This window comes from Vespa velutina, chromosome 1, assembly GCF_912470025.1.
Source record: "Vespa velutina chromosome 1, iVesVel2.1, whole genome shotgun sequence".
Classification (NCBI taxonomy): Eukaryota; Metazoa; Arthropoda; class Insecta; order Hymenoptera; family Vespidae; genus Vespa; species Vespa velutina.
This window is the reverse complement of record NC_062188.1, coordinates 13165241-13185268: the sequence shown is the minus strand read 5'-3', so window position 1 is coordinate 13185268 and position 20028 is coordinate 13165241. Positions and strand designations below refer to the sequence as shown.

Below are 20028 nucleotides of genomic sequence, written 5' to 3'. Positions count from 1 at the left end.
TGGAAAAGTTAGAGGCTGGTGGTAGTTTAGAAAAGCTCGAAGAAGAGGAGGCGAAGGTCGGTAGTGGTAAGTTTGTAAAGGAGAGGGAATGTATAGGAAAAACAGCAGCAGCAACGCCATATCAGCGTGCCCGTCGCAGCGAATAACGAAAAGCGATAGAGTCAGTGTTGTATTGCGCAGGACACCGACGTTCTGGCGTCCCGGCGTCGCGACGTCCACACCTTCGGCGTCAGTGGTAGTGATGGTCGTTGCGTGCGCCTTACTCGGTCATACACCGACACTCACATCGTCTAGTCGTGCTACTTAAGCATACAGCAGTGGCGCACACACGTGAGATCTTCTGGCGGGTTGTCGTTGAATCTTCGACTAGACAAAGAAGAAAAAGAAGAAGAAAAAAAATAGCTGTCTTTGTCACCCTCTGTGGACGTTTCTCTTTTTCTCTCTATCTTCCTCTCATTCTGTTTTCACCCGTTGGTATAGTTCAAAGGGAGGGAAAAAGAAGAAAAAAGAAGAAAGTGACAAAGAGGCGAATATGTAAGAGGAAGAAGAAAGAAAGGGTTGATTGGTGAGAAGGAGGGTGAGTGGAAAGAAGGATAGGAGGGAGGGAAGAAAACGTAACGGAGGGAGAAAAGGTAGCACAAATAGCAAGTGGGGATAGGATTTTCGTTCGGAGCAGTATCAGTCGGCTCTCGCGGCGTCAGTTAGAAAGAATGCGCATGATCGATTGCACGCGCTCTGATCGGTCGGAGATGTGATACCGGAAGTAGATACGGCGGTCTTAACCTGCGTCGCGTGCAGGTGCGGCCGCGGGTGCGTATTACGAAAGGCGCGTAGGGAGCAGGTGCGAGGGTGTAAGTACCGCAGGGCTTGAAAGAAAGAAAAAAAGAGAGAGAGAGAACGAGCGTGTGTGTGAGAGTGAGAAGGAACGAGTGCGTGTGCGTGTGGGTGCGAGTGTGCGTGTGTGTGCGTGTGAGTGTGTGCGTGTAAGTGCGTATATATATATATATATATATGAGAGAGAGAGAGAGAGAGAAAGAGAGAGAGAGAGAAAGAGAGAGAGAGAGAGAGAATAAAGAGTACTGCGTGAAGTGTCACCCTTGAAGGATAGAGAGAAACAGAGAGTGGCAAAAGAAGGAGAAAGAGATGACAATACGTTCGAGCGTTGGTAAATCGTCGTCACCAAGTGAAACGGCTATGACGTCGATCTTCTCTCCGTCTTACATCAGGAATTTAAATATGCATCTGATCTGCGCCATTGCCTTTTGCTTCTTAATTGCCCTCGACCGGCCGGCCTTTGGCCAACCAGATCCACCTGAATCGACCACCATCGAAGGTAAGTTCATAGTTTCAGTTTCGTTCATTGACCACCTTTTCATTTTTTGACTACTTATTTTCTTCTATCTAAATATTTTTTTTTATCATTGTTGATGCTTATTATGATGTTGTCGAGCACCCCTGAAACATCAAAGTTCATGAGAAGTCTTATTTTGAGACGTTATTTATATAATTTTTTCCTTAGAATAGGTTTATTTACTTAATAAATTCGTCAGTTTGTATCAGCTACATACATATGTATTTTGCGATGTTTCACCATGTTTTCAATCAACATTTGCCTCATAAGTTGTGAAGAAAAAAAATTGTGTCGTCTTATATCATAAACATCATTTTTGTTTATTTCTTTATTCTATATCTTCTTGTCTTTTTATTTGTCTTTTCTATTATGTGCCATTTTAAAAATTCACGAGAATCAACACGAAAAAGCTTTTAACCGATAACCCTAAGTAATTTTCCGAGAAGATATATGGTACATCACGATATTGTATCCAATCTTCAATTTACGATAGCTTTGTTTAATCATACTGAAAGAGACACGATTTTATTCGTTCGTAGGATGAAATAAATTAACTCATGTAACATTTGTACGTTCGCATGACACGCAGCAGCGAGTAAACTCAGTAGGTTTTTTTTTGATTGATTTGCGTGCGAAAGCAACGTATGTGCACCAAAATGGGGTCGTGCTTCTCTTCTACTTGTAGCGGCTTTATATTTTCGTGCGTGTAAATAGTAACACAGAAAGAGAGAGAGAGAGAGAGAGAGAGAGAGAAAGAGAGAGAGAAAAAGTAACTTTCGATCCCTTGATATGCCTTTGTTTTCTTTATCCTTACGATAAATCAATTTTCATTTTCTTTTTTTTTTCTTTTTTCTTTTTTAATAATGGAAAGATTAAGTTGATTAGATGCAAACACATTGAAATATATATATATATATATATATATATTTCATATATATATATATACCTTCAGAAATTATTTTTTAGATATGAAATTTATTCGTTCATTATTCTTTGGAAATCAAAAAGCTTTATGACCATTAAATGATGAAATGTATTTCGAGTGGGCTTCACCAAGGATTACTTTAAATAACTGAAAGCTATTCGTTAAAATTTACTTTGATTTCGTGTTGCTCGTAAAAGTTTGTCTTCGTTAATGATCATTTAACAGAACGGCCATTTATAAAAATAGATATATACGTGAGCTCTTTTAAATGATAGATGTATATTTCGTTTGTACGCTCTAAGAATGATATTTTGTATTATTTTATCATACTACTTCGATATCGACGGTGGCCTCGTGCCAAGTCAACACTAAACAAAACTTCTATAGAACGTAGCTCGAGTTAATACATACATATGTTGAAACAAGAGCAGCAGGTAGGAGAATCCTATTCAACGAAATAACTTTGCGAAGGCCATAAATGAATAAGTAGTGAATCGTGGCTCGAATATATATCGCAAATTTCTCTTAGGAATTACAATATAAATTACGCATTATAAGGGTAATCCTGCAATCCTGCAATCGTTGAAGTTTTATTATATACTTGAAAATCTCTTTCGAAGCGTGTCAAAGTGTAATTTTCTTATACTTGAAAATAAAAATGTATATAGACGCTCGTCGATATAATTATTCGTTAACATTATGAATTTATTTTCTATAAGGTCGAGAACATCGTCTTTGATAAATCTCGGAATAAGATTTGATCTTAAAACGTATATAATAATAAGTCGTAGTTGTCGTTAAAATATTTTATTTACCTTCTTGAGATTCCTTTGAAGAGGTAAACTGAAAAGGACGTAATCAAAGAGACCGCTTATTAGTCGAAAGAGACGATACGATGGAAACGAAGCTTTCGAGAGAATTAACTAATTAAATTATTTTACTTTATGCTAACGATCTTGATTTCTCAAGACGATACAAATGTAGTTTGTTTATCGTTACAATGAGTCAACATTTTTTTTTTCTTATTTTTTTTTTTTTACCTTTTTAACGCTGTCACAAGTATATCCTTATGAGTCACTCGAAACATCACGATATATGCCACGAATTTTCTCTGAATCAAATTACATCTACATACGTAACTTTCGTAATGTTCGTGCGTGTTGGGCTTACCTTGGCGAGGACCGTCGACTTCGTTTCGTGTCTCTACAGTCAGATGATCGATAAAAGAAATATTGTATTATGAACTCGTGTACGGTGTTCGTGCTTGTAAATTTCTTCTACAACGTAAATATGGAATAACCCTGCTGATCAGATAGTTCTATCGATTTTTTGTACATACATTTTTTTATGTGAAAGATCTTTTTTCTTAACCATCGATCGATTTCACATTGAACAACATTTTTCTTCATACTTTTATATTATTTCTTGATTTGCCATTTAATTTTTCTATCATTGGCGATAAATTTCATTGAATGATGTATATATATTAATATTAAACAAACATACGTTAAATATATGAAACAAAAAAATCCTTGGGATATTTTAATTATCGGTAGATATACGTTTCAAAGAATGACACGGACTTTGTCTCGCTTTTTTATCAAATGATACTTGATAATCAAAATACATCCTAAGGCAAAATAAATATCGTGGATTCATCTCTTTGTTGATTCGTAGGCATCTCGTTATACGTGGAAATATAGCACCAACAAACACATTGATTATTTTGATTAAGAATGAAAAAGAAATTTGAAGATCAAATATCTACTTATCAATACAACAGAAAACATTCTAATAAAAATATCCTTTAATCGACAAAGTCTCGTAAAAAATGAAAATAGTGCATAGATCAATATTTAAACAAAATATTTATATATACGTTCTTGTCACGCGCGAATATTTTTGTTATACGTTATGTTTTCTAACCCGGCAGTATTAATCGTTGATCGTTGAGTCCACATAATTAATTTCCAATAATATATTATAAGCGAGGAAAAAAAAGTTAAACATATTATAAGGACGATTAAAAGAGAAAGAGGTTATCGAAGTCTCTCTGGGTTCTTTTGCTCAACTTTTTATCATGAATAAGTACTGAATAACGCTAGTAGACTAAGAACTTTGCTCTACTTTTAAAGAAGTCATTGCTGACAATATGCTATTCACGTTTCATCTGTTAGCGGCTTTGTGCAACTAATCCAGAAAAAAGTTTACGTTTATTGACATTCTTTATCTTTATTTGGTATACTTTTCGTTAATTTTTTTTTTTCTTTTTTATGTAATTCACTTTTTATAAATTCCCTTTTTTATAAAAGATTTTATCTATCCGTTACATATTTTCATTTGAATAAAACAATTTCATTTTGCGCCAAGCAAATGTATTATTATTTTGTTTCCTCATTGTGTTTCTTTTTCAGTGTCTTCTTTTGTTCTCGTAATGAGAAAGTAGGGGGTGAACGAACGGTCGATGTGCATTCAATATAACGTTACTGCAGTCTGCACTGCAGATGCACGTGTACCTAACTTTTTCTAAAGCGTGCAAGTGATTCAAACTCGAGGAAATGTTCTCCTTTTTTTCGTTTCAAAATTTTCCTCTTTGAAAGAAAAATAAATTTTTATATATTTATTTGTGAACGCAATAAATGTTCACGATAAGCGTAATTACATTTCTGGCTTATGAAAAAAATTATTATACATTTATGTGGTAACGTCAAACGTGAGTTTTAATTAAAATGTACTTTCCAATGTAATTAAATTAACGATTTCCAATTTCCAATTTGTTAAATTTCACGTATTCAAAAAAATATAAAACCACTAATCGAACAATATAAATGAAGTTTGTTAACTTTTAATATTTCAAATTATTATTTGTCGTCGAATAAACATGACCCTATTTATACGCATAACGCGACGTAGTATTTTTTTTTCGATAAAATCTAGAATTTAACTACATCGATTTGCGTATATTCCAGATAAAAAAATTTCTATATCAATATTTCGATGTTCTTTTTTTCCATTTGAATTAATTTCATTTCGATTATTAAAGAAAATAAATTCCGATCTATTTCAATTTACAAGTAAAATATCAATATTCAGCAAACAAACGAAACGAGAAAAGGATTTTATCTCATCGAAAAGTACACGACTATCTGTTGCTTAAAATTGTCAATAGGCCAATCGTTTTAAAGTAGAAATACTCGATATTAAAGCTTTTGTATCTTAACGATTGAACATTATTCCTTGAATTATACATGCAAATTATACGATCGCAGTAGGATTAATTTTTTATATAGGCTCTCTATTGTGTAGTTCGAAAAATATCTCCATAGTTCGTCTGGAAATGAAAGGAAACATAACGTAGATCGTTACAGCACATACATACATCGTTGGCAGTATTTTATGACGTGACGTGCTATGGTACTTTGCAAAAAAAGGGCTCTCTCGAGAAAGAAAATATTTGCGCTGTCATCGTCCGTTAGTGATGCTCAATACATATAAGCCTCATACAGAGCTCCGAGAACTTCATTCAAAAAGGTATTTCCGTCAGAGAGATATGCACACGGTCAATAAAAATACATCCTTATTGTTAATCAAAATAAAACGAACAAATTTCAAGATATTCCATCTTAAACTGAATTTAATTTAGGAACAGAAAATTCGGTTATATTATATCCTATAAATTTCGTAAGATTAGCTATAATATCGTTAAACGACGCGTTGAGGTTGAATTCCGCAAACACTCCTAATTTGGCTCGTATCGTCGTTGTTCACCTTTAATTAGAATCTACTCGTGTGCAAGGCTGTAACCCGTAGAAACTCAAACAATCCAAACGATTTTCATATTACAGTTAAGATATATATATATATATATATATATATATATATATATCTTTTATATATATATTTATATATATGTATGTATTTATTTATATATATATATATATATATATGTATATATATATACATACTTCTTTACGATGAAACAATTACTCTGCATTATTTACATTCGAGTGTAGATTATTAAATATCGACGATAGCTGCTTCCCGTTTCTCTTAATAAATCCGAGAAATTATTTTTTCATGTTACATTATTTATCAAGGAACTAATCTGTACTTAGAACCAAATATTCTCTGTACATTTGTAGACATTATATATATATACATTTAAACATAAATAGATAGCTATATATTTTTATATGTACCATTAAAAAATATCTGTGTCAACGAGGATAGTATTGGGAATTTCGAGAAACAAAGATTTAACGATGTGATAAAAAAAGAAAAGAAAAAAGAAAGAAGGAGAAAGGAAAAGAGAGAGAGAGAAAAAAAGAGAGAGAGAGAGAGAGAGAGAGAGAAAGGGTGGTAGTGTCGTAATCGGGGAACGGTTGCGTGCCGTGAAACCGGCAATTTCTTGCGATAGCTCGTGGTTGCACGCAATTTTTTAGCAGTCAAGCGTACTTTTTATCATTACCGTTATTATGCGTCCTTCTCATATGTATCGACAGGGTGCACCAGTTTCGCGTTCGTTAAGATAAATCATAAAGAAAAATCGATTGATTAATTACTTTGCCTATCTATTGTTGCTTCTATTCAGTTTGAAAGAACTACGAATGACACTTCGGATAAATAGTAAACTTTTAACGTTCACCTTTTTCATTAGTTTATAAATAATATTTTCTCAAGGATCGAAACAACGAGCTAGATCGTTCTTGTCACCTAACTTCTACGAAGTTTAATTACGTTAAAACTCGGATTGTAGATTCATTGAACCGTTAAATGTCATTTCTACAAAAGCCTTTAATACATAACATTCTATTGGTACGTGCCAACTCTGAGAAAACGACCATTCGATGCTTCTTTTCATTTGAATACTTTTTCTCTCTTAGGAGTAATAACTCGCACTCAAGACGTTACTAGCAGAAACGTTATGGCCACAAAGGTCTTTAATTTCACAATTCACTCGTTTCGATGAATATCATTCCAGAAAGAGAACGAGAATTTTATTCTAGTAATGTTTGATAAATATCTGCTGAAAAGCTCGAATGGAAACACAAAATTAATCGTTTTCCATGAAATGTATACTAGCGAAAAGAATATTTTCCAATAAAAATACAAATTTAAAAACAAATAATTCATGAATTTAAACAGTATTGTTAACAAGAAGATTAATGAAACGCCCTAATAACAAAGATATTGTCAAAAAAATGTCGAGCGTTTAATGAAGATTAGTGGAACTAACATCGGTTAGTTTTTCGCGTGTTAGTAAACTATAAAGCTATCAAGCTTTATATATCTGTCTCGTTATCACGTAATCTACGAATATCTATATACGATCGCTTAATACTCTTTCCTCATGCGGTGTACTCTTTCTTGATTGGGAACATTGATTTTGAACCGACTGTGAAAAGAAAGAACATATTTCATAATTCTCTTCCTTCCGTTAAAATAAAAGGTTCGAAAAGCGAAAGTCATAATATAAATCAATTTAATCGAGTCCAGTATCGTGTAATAATCTAATATTGTTAGATATGAAAGATAAATGATACGAGAAGCTCGAGGTGTTCGTTAATTACTTAAACATATCAACAACTAATCTGATCGATTTCTATATAAATTCATCGGAAAAAAAAGAGAATTTATTTGAAAACGAACATTAAATGAACGAATCCACATGCGTGTGTACGCACGAAGCTTTCAAGCTCGCGTTCATTCAAAAAAGTTTCGTAAGTCACACTGCGGCAGAAACAGAAACGACTCATGCTAGCAAGATCATTGGCAAATTGCCATGCCGAAATGACCCACTTTTAACGCCTAGTAGATTGACCCATGCACGTCGCCATTTTTTACTTCCACTCACGAAATCTACGTTCACGACGACTATCTACAATGTTCTCTTTCTTTCTTCGAGTAGAACTAACAAAGGCTTACTAATCAACGGAACAATTATGCACAATTCTTTTTAATCGTTCCTTAAGCGATACTTTCATGCGAAACATTGTAAGTATTGCGAACTTCCTGTATACTATACTATCATTTATCATTTGAATAAATCAAGTAAATTTCAGAAAATTTATCAATTCAGATCAACTAAAATTTTTAACACTAAATTTATGTATCTACTGTTACATTAACATGCAATTTCTTTTGGTTATCACTTTATCAATCATATCTTTTACTAAATTCATGTTATATTACATAAATTGCCATATGTAAATTATTTATGAGTTCTATAATTTTAAGCATAAAATCTAAAAATCTGCCAAATTTGAATAAATAAATCCAATATTAATTGATTAACAATTTTAATTATTAACGTTTATCGACATAATTTTTTTCACAGATTCTTAATTAATTTCGTAATAATGCGCGAACTGCGACTATCGATTTTCTCTGAGACCTTAGCTCGTGTGCACACGGAAGTTGGCCTTACCTGAGTCATGTACGAGAAGACGAGATTCATGTTCGACTACCATTCGAATATAATTCTTATGCAATTCACGTTAAAAGCGATACAATTAGTTTTACTTTTGTTACAATTACGATTAGCTTTGCCAATATACATAGATTATTCAAAGGTGGTTTATTTAAATATTCGAAGAATATCAACGTATGTTGTAAAACTTTAAATCGTTGACAGGAAATTTCCTCTTTAATTTCATCCTACATATATTCCCTCTTTTGATCGTGACTTCTGCTTTTATTTTGAGACAAAAAAGTTAAATAATTGTAAAATTGCGTGATGTCTTAAATATCAAATAGTTGTCGTTGTAAGATAGAAAATTTGTGTGTCAATTTGTATTCATTATTTTGAAATCAAGCTTTTCTTTATTTCCAAAGAATAGGAAAAGCTACGAGGTTGATTGTTAAAAAATGAGAGTCAAGAGAGGTTTGCGCTCGAGTCTTCTTCGGTAAAAAAAGATTCTAGAAGTAGGACATCCTGAAACTGAAAGCCGAGCGCGATGTAAATAAAGTCATAGGTCGATAGCTTCGTCGAGTAAGATTGACCCTTCGACGAAACCTTATAGATTAATGTTTTGCCTGTGGACCTTTCATTAATTTATCTATTCGTCTAAAGGATATATTTAAATGTTCGACGAAACGACCATCACTAAGCAAAGTTGCAACGTAAGGATATTTATAATAAGTTATTTTTAAATCGACTAACGTGTTAAAAGATAGCCGATTATCGAGCACCAATTTATTAAAAATGCAATATTCTCATATAGCGTTAAAATAGTCGTTCTAGGATGGAAATTAAGTAGAAATATTTCCATTAAAAAATTGTGTCTCTCTCTCTCTCTCTCTCTATATATATATATATATATATATATATATATATATATATATTTTTTTTTTTTTTTTTTTTTCTCGAAAATTTCCGACGTTTAGTATAATGTATATGCCATTATTGTTTATATTAAAATAAAAGCAAAGTTTCATATCTTTTCTTTGATTACATTGATTTAAATGCAGAAAATTTTCTAAAACGAAGGCAGCATTATCTCTCAGGATTAGTAGGGTTAGTTTCAGATTCGCTTCACACTGTTAATGATTCACTGAGATGAGGAAGTAAGTAAATATCTGTCGAAATCACAAGAAAGAGAGTCTTTACCATTCTGAATTATAATGCAATAGTATTTGAACAGAATACTATCACAACTACAAATAGTATTCGTCCATTATGCAGCAACAATGAAACAATCAGGCAGGATCATTTTGCCTTGCAAAGGATTGCTTTCTTAGCTCTGTTAATCGTAATGCTTTTATTATTGTTAGATCAGCTGATTTTATTCTACTATTTAATGAGAATGTATGTATTAATCGTTTTTAAATTATACCTATGAATTACATTAACATTTTAATATTTCTTTTTTTAGATCGAGGTAATAAGAAATTTGGCGACAATTGCGAAGCTGACCGTGATTGTGGCTTTGATGGATCTTATTGTGAAGCGAAGAAGAATATATGCACCTGTAAAGAAGAATTTAAAGTTACGAATCATATTGACAAATGTGGACACCGTAAGTTAGTATATGTTTAACCGTGTCAGTAAAAAAAGACTCTTTTGATAGAGGCCTTTGATTATGCACATCACAAATTTGCAAATATCGATTGGATATTATTTTTGTCGATTGAAATTTTTCAATTTTTCATAATCGTATAAATATATAACGGTTTCAGATTTGTTTAAAAAATCAAAGAGACATTATAAGCTTTGTCTCTTTCTCTTTCTCTCTCTCTCTCTCTCTCTCTCTCTCTCTCTCTCTCTCTCTCTCTCTTTTCCTTTTTTTTCTCTACCCTTCTATATGCACTAATTACAACACGTGCATCCAATATCTCGATAATAGATGAACCAAATATAATCTCTCCATCAGTGACACAGCGCATTACCGATTACCTTGCCCAATCTCGATGCCACTAGGGCATCAAACTATTGGATGATAATTGATCATGAGTATCTCTTGATGCAATGCCACATTTGTGTTTGTCCGTAATAAAAAAATAAGTACCTTTAAAAAAGAAAGGAGGATACATAATATATAGAGACGTCAGTGATCTCGTTAATGCACGTCGCATCATTTGCTCTTTCAAACAAATATATTGTCATTCCAAAGGAAGAAAAGATCTCTTTATTTCGCTTTCAAAAATTTGCAAATATATCGAATAATTTATCAAATCTGTCATAAAGTATTATTTTCGATTCCATTAATAAAGAAAAGTTTTCTTAATAAAGTTTATTTTGCAAAATTTTATTCTACCAAGCTGGAAAAATCATTTCAAAGTAATAAATATATAATATATATGTACATATATATATATATATATATATATATATACATGTACATAGGTAACTAATTATGATTATTTTGAAAAATGTTTCGATGTTAAACCGTCAATATCGATGTGAAATTCATACTTATGTATATATATTTTCAGATATTGAAATATTAAACTTTAAAAATAATAATCTCAGCGAACGACTTATACGTTTGTAATGAATCAAATGTTTTTAGATTAAAAATTAAACAATAGGAAAAAGTTTATATAAGTATTAGCTTTCATTGTGATTCTTTGATATTCTTTTTCTCCAAGCACAGAGATGACCTTTATAAATAATAGAAACCATCCATCGTTCATAAGAAAAAAATAGGAAATCTGACGAAACTATTTTTCAGCGGCGAACGTTAACGAGAGCTGCTTCTTTCACGAACAATGCGAGGCACGAGTGAGCCAAACAGAGTGCAGGGACGGTCGATGCATTTGCATCTTCGAGAAAATTCCGATGACGCAGCCCAACGGTGTCATAGTTTGCATTGGTAAGGATGAAAACGATGGTTCTTCTTTAAAATGAGAAAAAGAAGCTCTTTATTGGAATTGTACTGGCATATGTGGCATACCGTTTGAAGTTATTAAAAGAATGTCTTTAATGAAGTACGTTACAGAACATTAATTAAATAAATTCTTTGACGTTTTTAGCGGAACACAAAGAACCACCCAGTTTGCAATATGTGGACCCAGCGATGATCGGAGTTCTCGTTGGCATGGCATTGATGTTTATCATTATATGCGTCGTTCTTAGACTTTTCAGCAAGTAAGTTGAAAATGATGAAACTATTTGGAAATGATGAAACTATAATTTTGTCCTACTTGAATTGTTTCAGAGCACGTTGGCGAGAGAATCGAACGATTTTCAACACTCCCAATGCACGATTGATGAACGTATCCTTGTTAAGAGACAACAAACTTCTACATACTCAGGAACGTCGTGGTTCTAGGGCAAGTGTACGCGTACCATCGAGGCAACCCTCGATGGTCTCCTTGCGTGCACATTCGCCAAACGCCTCGCAAGGTGCGAAACACACTCAGCACTCTCAGCACAGAGTGAGCCGTACGGGTTTTTATTCATTCACTTACTAAGCAAGCAACTTGTTATTCAAGTCCAGTTTCAAATAGAACAGACAACTCTTCTATCTATCCTAATATACATATATACGTGTATATACTGTGACCTCTCGAAACGAGCACGACAATCGAATAGATTTTTATTTCTTGACATATAAACGGAGTTGAATTCATCCTATAAAAGTAATATCCTTTTGCTTTGAAATCTACCATTATCTTTGGAGATATATTTTTTGAAAACGAGATCAATACATTTTTCTCCAATCTCATTTATCTACATTCTCTTTGTATTATCCCGTATATATATATATATATATATATATATATATATATATATATATATATATACATAATATATATATATATCTAAATTCAGATATCAAAGTGTAATCTCTTTGTCGAGAAAAAGTAAGATAATATCCAAGATTATCAGGTGTATTTTAGGGTCACTTTTAAAACTTTGGGAAAAAGAAATTTTCGGAATTACGTGGAAACTCATAGATTCTCTTTTTGATTAATCTTCGTGAAAGATTTTTTGTTTTAGAATAAACACAACGATAAGAATAAAGGAACATTTGTCTGAACGAGTATAAATGGATGTCGAGGACCAATATCTTTTCGTGCTTTTGCCCCAAACAAAGACGTAGAACGTATCGATTTTGATTGGTCACCTCGTATGTATATATAAAAACTGAAAACTATACACATACTTGTACACACACACTATATATATATATATATATATATATATATATATTACATATATATATTAAATATATATTATATATATATTAAATATATATTACATATATATTACATATATATTACATATGTATATTATGAGATATATATAATACATATACATACATAGGGAGATATCTGATTATCTATATATCTGTTTTGCCTGTCTCTATGTAGAAAAGTTCTTGCCACGATCTTTAAAGAGTATCTTCTCGCGTTACTCGCATGTATAATCGCCTGCCAAGATGAAAAGCTGTTTGCCAAGTAAAGATTTGTCTCTCAAGTTTGCGAGATAATTTTAAGATGTATCATAATTTATCGATTAATGGATAACTCTATACTAAACAGCTATTATGTTCTTTCTCTTCGTCTCATTCGACAAAGTTCTTCTCATTCTCAATCTTTCCTAAAAAATATTCTTAGAAAAAAGAGCATATATATATATAATATATAAATATATAATATATATATAATATATAATATATATATATATACATTTAATCTAAAACTTTAGCAAGATTGTACTAAGAAAAGGTATTTAAGAATTCCATTTACTCCCGTAATAATAAAATCGGCCATTTTAGATTATAAAATTAGATATATAAAATTTAGATATTAACACAAGATACAAGATCACAATACGTGAAATTACATATAATATTGTTAATAATATTGATATTCATTATTAAGATCGTAAACGTATACTATACATATGTATACATGAACGTATATATATATCTTTAAATTAGTTTTATTATAGACGAAGATATTTCATTTGATATAGCGATTCAATTTCTCGATTAGAGTTGCTTGCTACAGTAAACCAACAAATATGTTTGCATCTATTTTTCAAATCATCAAAATCACTTTTTCTTTTCTTAACACCATAATATGATCATTATCGTTAGCTAAATTTTCTACGAATTATTTAGAGGGAATAAGAAGAAGTATAGTTCTATTAAACTCTTCTTTTTCTCTCTGCTTTTAGAAATAGAATAGTAAATAGAAATAGAATAGTAAAGTATAAGATGTTAGACATTTTTGTCAACGATATTGCAATAGTAAAGCATGAGAGTTCGGTTCGCGTAATTAAAAACTAAGCGTTGTTCAATAGCAGTTGACAGTAGATGCTATTAGTAATCTATTTATAATTTTAATTAACGTATTATTATTATTATTTTTAAATTGTTTTATCGTAGTTAATTGTTCTTGTACGATATCATAGAACTTCGCGATTTATTTAGCAACGTAACAATTCGTTTCTATTCTAGTGGAGATACTAGTTTAGATATTGTTAACGCGTTTACATAAATCGAATGTTCTCTTTCTCGAATATATCTGATCTATAAAATACAGTACTAAAATTTATTCGAACGAATTTTATTTCCGTACTATGAGATATTTCATATTTATGAGAAATAATAAATGGAAGCGCGTCAAATCTGATAAAGGAAGCTGAAGATTCGTTCGAATACTTTTTTGAATGTCACATTTCATGGAATGTCTCAAAGATACGAGATGATGAAGTGTTGTAATAAACACTTTTATGAAATAGTTTAATTTGGACAACGAATATATACAAATCGAAATCGTTTTCTTCGAAACAATCCAAGAAAAGACATGCATGTGTTCTATATAAAAAAAAAAGAAATATATATAAAAAAAAAAAGAAAAGAAAAGCAAGTAAGTACATAAACATTGACTAATACATCTCTTCCGCGCAGGTATTCGTGCTTAAAAGCTATTTTGGCTTTTCGTGCTGTCGCAAGAAAGCACGTGATACTTTAGCAAGAAAAAAATCTCTGTCACCAGGGTCACGTACAGGATCGCGACGTGGTAGCCGTGGTAGCAGTGGCAACGCATCGGCCGTATCAACCAAATCAAACAACAAATCTCCACCAAATAATCCTCAAAACAACGTGACGGATCCGGTCTTGGAAAACGTCACCGTTGAGATTCTCGAACCCAAAGCGTAGATTAGATCGATTGTCCTAACCCGCTTCTCTCGCTTAATCGATCATATTTCGTAGATCTTCATCGCGATAACTTTTTTTTTCTTAATGACTATATAGTAAGATCATTTTCTTACCTTCTTCTATCGCGAAGAAAACTTTAATCCGATTGTTCTAACGACTTGTCTCGGAGGCCACATCGTTAAACTAATATTGGCAATCATTTCTTCTTCGAACTGGAAAACAAAAAAAAATAAATAGAAAAAGAGAGAAAGAGAGAGAGAGAGAGAGAGAGAGAGAGCGAGAGGGTTAATGAAATTATCAAGATTTTTATCGCTCACGCGTTTTTTCAAAGTTTCGAAAAAGCGACGAAATTTCGCACTTATTTGCTCGATGGAAAATTATATAGAGATTATCCGAGGAATTCGATCGAGCGTCCCTTATTTTGCATTTTATACTTTTTAATGAAAATGATTATATAAATATCAACCTATATTTATGTACAAGTTTGTACATAAATGGATTAAAATATCGAGAAGAAGAAAAAAAAGAAGAGAGAATTAATCGTGTTCTCATCAGTAATCATTTTCACATAAGAACAAAAATATTAATAAAATTTATTAAAAAAAAAGAAAAAAGGAAAAAAAGACTGTTGAACAATTCATCGGATGATCTCTGTATTCCATTGTACTTCATTTAATATTCATACACAGTAATTTTCGCGTCTATACCGAAACAAAGTTTTACTCGTGAAATCTCCATCCAAAGTGTGTGTTTAATGGTTAAAGGATAATTAATGACGACCAGGCGTGATTGTATGAAAGATAATATCGAATAAAAAATATGAGGAATTATTTAAATCCTATCCTCGTGAATAGAGCAAAAAAAACAGAAAAAAAAATAATGAACGATCGAATTAAATATATTTTACATCGAATTCAATGTCACAACTCGACTGGTGTCACGAAGCCAATACGAAAGGGACCAGACGAAAGTGTTTGATTCATGATTCTGGAAATATAAATATCGAAATAATTCAAAACATTATCACATCGTAAGCACTGCAATTAGCACAACGTACGATTTCCGATACTGTTAATCTTGTCCACGATTTAATCGTATTGAAATATACGAATATTCGAATGACGTTAAGAGAGAAGAGAAAAAAGAGCTAACTATAGAAGAGCAAATAAAACTATTCTTGTAGTGTTATGCCCAAACTATAAAATACATTAGAATCTTCACTTTAAAAAATTTTCAAAAAAATCTATTTATAATTGGATCATGACTTTTGATCATATACTAGTCTCGAATATTCGTTTCATTCTGATACCGGAAATCCTAATTCAATCGTACGATCAATAGAAGTTAATAAATTATCTATATGAATCGATTTAGATTAAAAATATATATATATTATACATACGCATAGGCTTCTATATTTCGAGGTGAAGATTTTCGAGGATATTTTCCAAATGGAAATCATCTTCATAGTATTATTATAGAAATGAAATCGCAGCCGACCATACATCAGCCAACAATTTAATAAGTTTCATGTAAAAAAAACAAAAAGAAAGAAAAACGAAGAATCATCCATAAGACGAGAAATATATGAATATTTACGTAGATATGTATTGAGATCCTCGTTATTAAATAGTCAAAAATGAATTGTCATCTAGCAAAATTTAAAGAAAAAGTCGCGGATAATTCAAACGATCGCCTCGAAACACGCCTAGATAGAATGACCAATGGTAAATCACAACTTTATATATATACATATATATATATATATCTTATCTATCTCTTGAATTCGCACAAGGAGATCTTTAAGAAGAAAAGATGCTTTGCAAGGATCATATTATGACATGAAAATTATATTTCGAATTTCTTAATGACTTATAAGAATATCGTTAAATAAATAAAAGAAAGAAAAGTAAGAATCCAGTACGATTGTATCTGAGCAATTTAGTGCCTGCGTCTCGCGTATATTAATGGACTATTATAAATGAGACAAAAAGATAAATTCATATATATACATATATACATTATATGTATCATATAAAAAATATATATATACATATATATATCAATATAAAGTGTATATTCATAATACATGCACACACATACACACACAAGTATAGACGCGAGTAATATAAAAGAAAAAAGAACAAACGATATATGAATCGTGTAAGTACACGTTTACTTGTGTGTGCGATTTTAACAAAGCTTAAAAAACTAACACTATTCGTAGACTGTTTTTCTGAAAAACGCTCATTGACTGTATCTACTCTGTGATCCATATGCAACATATATTGTCACGTTGTTCTTTATTCTCCCTCGTTACTATTATTATTATTATTATTATGACACGATTATTGCTAATCGCATGGAGTGAAAACTCGCTTAGATTTTTTATTCCCGCACCTGTGAAGTCTTTAATAACATTCTAGTATCTACTTTCGCATAACTTTGACTAGATTTTAAGCCTCTACTGCGCAAAGCGCTCGTAAATTATTTACATATAGAGAAAAAGGATTATAAAGAAGAAAAAGAAAGAAAATAAAACTCAGAGGGAGGGGAACAGTAAGTGTGTGTGTGTGTGTATGTAAAAGAGAGAAAGAAAGAGATTAGAATGAACGAAAAAAGGAATGAATGAAAAAAGAGAGAAAGAGAGAGAAAGTAAAAGAGTGTATGTGTCGCATATGCGCAAATCTACGCTTCGTCTGACATTCTTAAGATTAGGATAAATAAATCGCTAAGAAAAAAGTCGATTGAATTCCGAAACGAAATTGGGGGAAGGTTTCGATTTCAGGATTTGATCGGATTATTCGGCGATATTATTAGTCCATCATGTAAAACACATATACATATATAAAATAATACATTTTAAGCAGGTACTTTACGCTATATATATATATATATATATATATATATATATATATATATATATTTATTTATATATATATATGAGTATCTATAAATAAACGCATAAAATGTAATAGCATAAAACGTTGAATATACTTTTGCTATGCAACGCGTGTGTCTCGAAGGATTCATTGATTCGAATAAGGTCAATGATATCCTTTGGTTCTTCTCAAACCGTAGAAAAATTTAACGAATAAAACTACGAAGCTTAGCGAGCGTTTGAAATAGCTATTTATTAGAGCGTAACCGATCGATCGCAAAGAATAAAATGAACCAAAAGAAAAAAAAAAGAAAACAAAATAGATACACGAGAAGAAGAAGAAGAAGAAGAAGAAGGAGAAGAAGAAGAAGAAGAATAAAATATCGAAGAAGTGTACTTAAGTATCCACTTATCCGCGTACACTCTTTTTCAATAATTTGTCACATATTGTAAGTGCGTCGCATTAATGCAAAATACGATTTACGCGTAGTTTCTTTCCGCCTTTAAAGAGAGGAAGATGGTATAAAAAAAAATGGGACGTGCGAGCAGGAGTGCCTCCTCTATTTCTTACTCAAAGACACTCGCTCACTTTTCTAAAAATTCTATTTTAAGCGATCTTTCAAAAATTCGTCTCGTATTCTACAATCGCTTCTCTGCAAGTGCCATTTCGTTAAATTATAAACACCCGAAAGACGATAATTATTCTCCGGGTAAAACATTCAATAATTGTATAAATACGCTCGACTCATTTCTACGCTTAAATGTGAAATCCTACGTCTTATGATCTTCGACGTTGATCATCGTCAATGCGTCTAACAATACTGTAGAGATCTATTTATATGTAATGTGAATCAACGGATAAGGATCCATTTACCTTGGTATATCGATGATTATCTCAATATCCAATCCGAAATATCCAATCTCTCGTCTCCCTTATCGTCTTGAATACTTTGCAAATATTTGATGTCAGGCATCATGTCCTCTTCCTTTCAGATTTTGAATTTTGTAGAAAACTAGATCGATTACATCGATCGTGAAATATCATGAATATCGACGAAATATAATAGTTTTACCTGCACGAATCTTATCTTTAAAAACATCTAATAATTTTCGTCGTCTTTTACAAAATTCCACGACGAGAGATCCCGCGATATATCCGCATGCGATTTATATAAACATAATCAATTTTCGATGATCGTAATTGTACGTATCTCGATAAAGTTTTAAATAATCCATGAAGTTTTTGGTCTTTCTCGATCGATGAGCGCTGGTGGTGCAAATATGGGGAAGTGTTTGGACCACTTTGACGCCATCTTCGATAAGATCGATCGACTTATTCCCCGGATAATTCAAAGATATCGAAATCATTTCGAGTACCGTTTACAATCGATTGTACCTGTGACAAATCATTTCTTTTTATATTATGAGAGATAATAATATATCGACATTTACTTTGTCATAATGAAAGATTTGTAAGAATGTTTAAGGAGAAATCGCTGTACGATTTAACATCCTTCTCAATAACAACGATTATGCGGCGTATCACCGTAAAATCAAAATTAGGATGATACGCTCGAAAGGGCAGCAGCAACAGACGATAGATTAATACAATAGCTTAATGATCGATAATCTATATGCAATTATATAATATTTAAGAAACGTTTTCCGTTTCTTCAGTAGGATCCGACAGTCGTATTTTAAGATAGCACGAGAATCGAATGAAAACGATATAAATGTCTAGCAAATCGGTACCTTTCACCGAGGACATTTTTTCTCGATCCTAATCTATTTTTCTCCTTAACTCGTCACATAATGCACTTATCACAAAAGATATATTCCTAATATCGTAATGATCAATTTCTCACTTTATTGTATCATGTATGAAATAAGTGAAAAATATACTCGTTTTGTCTTACATTCAATAATAAGATATATATATATATGAAATAATTGCTTACTTTCAAAAATGGCTATACAAAAATGTATAACATCTTTGTAAGCAATAATATTATATTATTCTCTTTATAATCACTTCTGCTTACTTTCTTCTTCATCGTTTTGAAGATCGATAAGTCACGTTCATATATTTTATCACCGATATATTCGTATATGTAGATATACGCCAACGCAACTCATAATGTATAATTGTGATCCGATATAAATTTATATATATGTGGCAGGGTTGATGAAAAAAATACTATAATACATTTCAATAACGTTCACACATACATAAAATACATTGATCGAATATACG

At 31.7% G+C, this 20028-nt stretch overlaps 1 protein-coding gene across 4 annotated transcripts; it reads left to right on the top strand.

Annotated features, from left to right (window-relative positions):
- Window positions 1-243: 243 nt before the first annotated feature.
- Window positions 244-19894, top strand: LOC124946370. 4 transcript variants are annotated; one of them, XM_047486943.1, is made up of 7 exons: window positions 244-851; window positions 1090-1333; window positions 10151-10294; window positions 11450-11590; window positions 11751-11865; window positions 11936-12162; window positions 14730-19894. In XM_047486943.1, exons 2-7 carry the CDS (start codon window positions 1144-1146, stop codon window positions 14891-14893), a joined length of 981 nt encoding a protein of 326 aa, XP_047342899.1. In that variant the 5' UTR covers window positions 244-851; window positions 1090-1143; the 3' UTR covers window positions 14894-19894. The 4 variants fall into 4 exon arrangements, with proteins under 4 accessions (XP_047342899.1, XP_047342906.1, XP_047342914.1 ...); XM_047486950.1 differs by lacking the exon at window positions 244-851 and having other exon boundaries at window positions 989-1333; window positions 11936-12123; XM_047486958.1 differs by lacking the exon at window positions 244-851 and having other exon boundaries at window positions 989-1333; window positions 11936-12155.
- Window positions 19895-20028: the final 134 nt, after the last annotated feature.

What these genes read in the sequence shown, in the direction of transcription:
- LOC124946370 (XM_047486943.1), top strand. Translation starts at nt 1,144, where the DNA reads ATGACAATACGTTCGAGCGTTGGTAAATCGTCGTCACCAAGTGAAACG. An exon ending in TATTGACAAATGTGGACACC is followed by an intron (nt 10,295 to 11,449) that starts GTAAGTTAGTAT and finishes ACTATTTTTCAG; the next exon opens with CGGCGAACGTTAACGAGAGC. An exon ending in CGGTGTCATAGTTTGCATTG is followed by an intron (nt 11,591 to 11,750) that starts GTAAGGATGAAA and finishes TGACGTTTTTAG; the next exon opens with CGGAACACAAAGAACCACCC.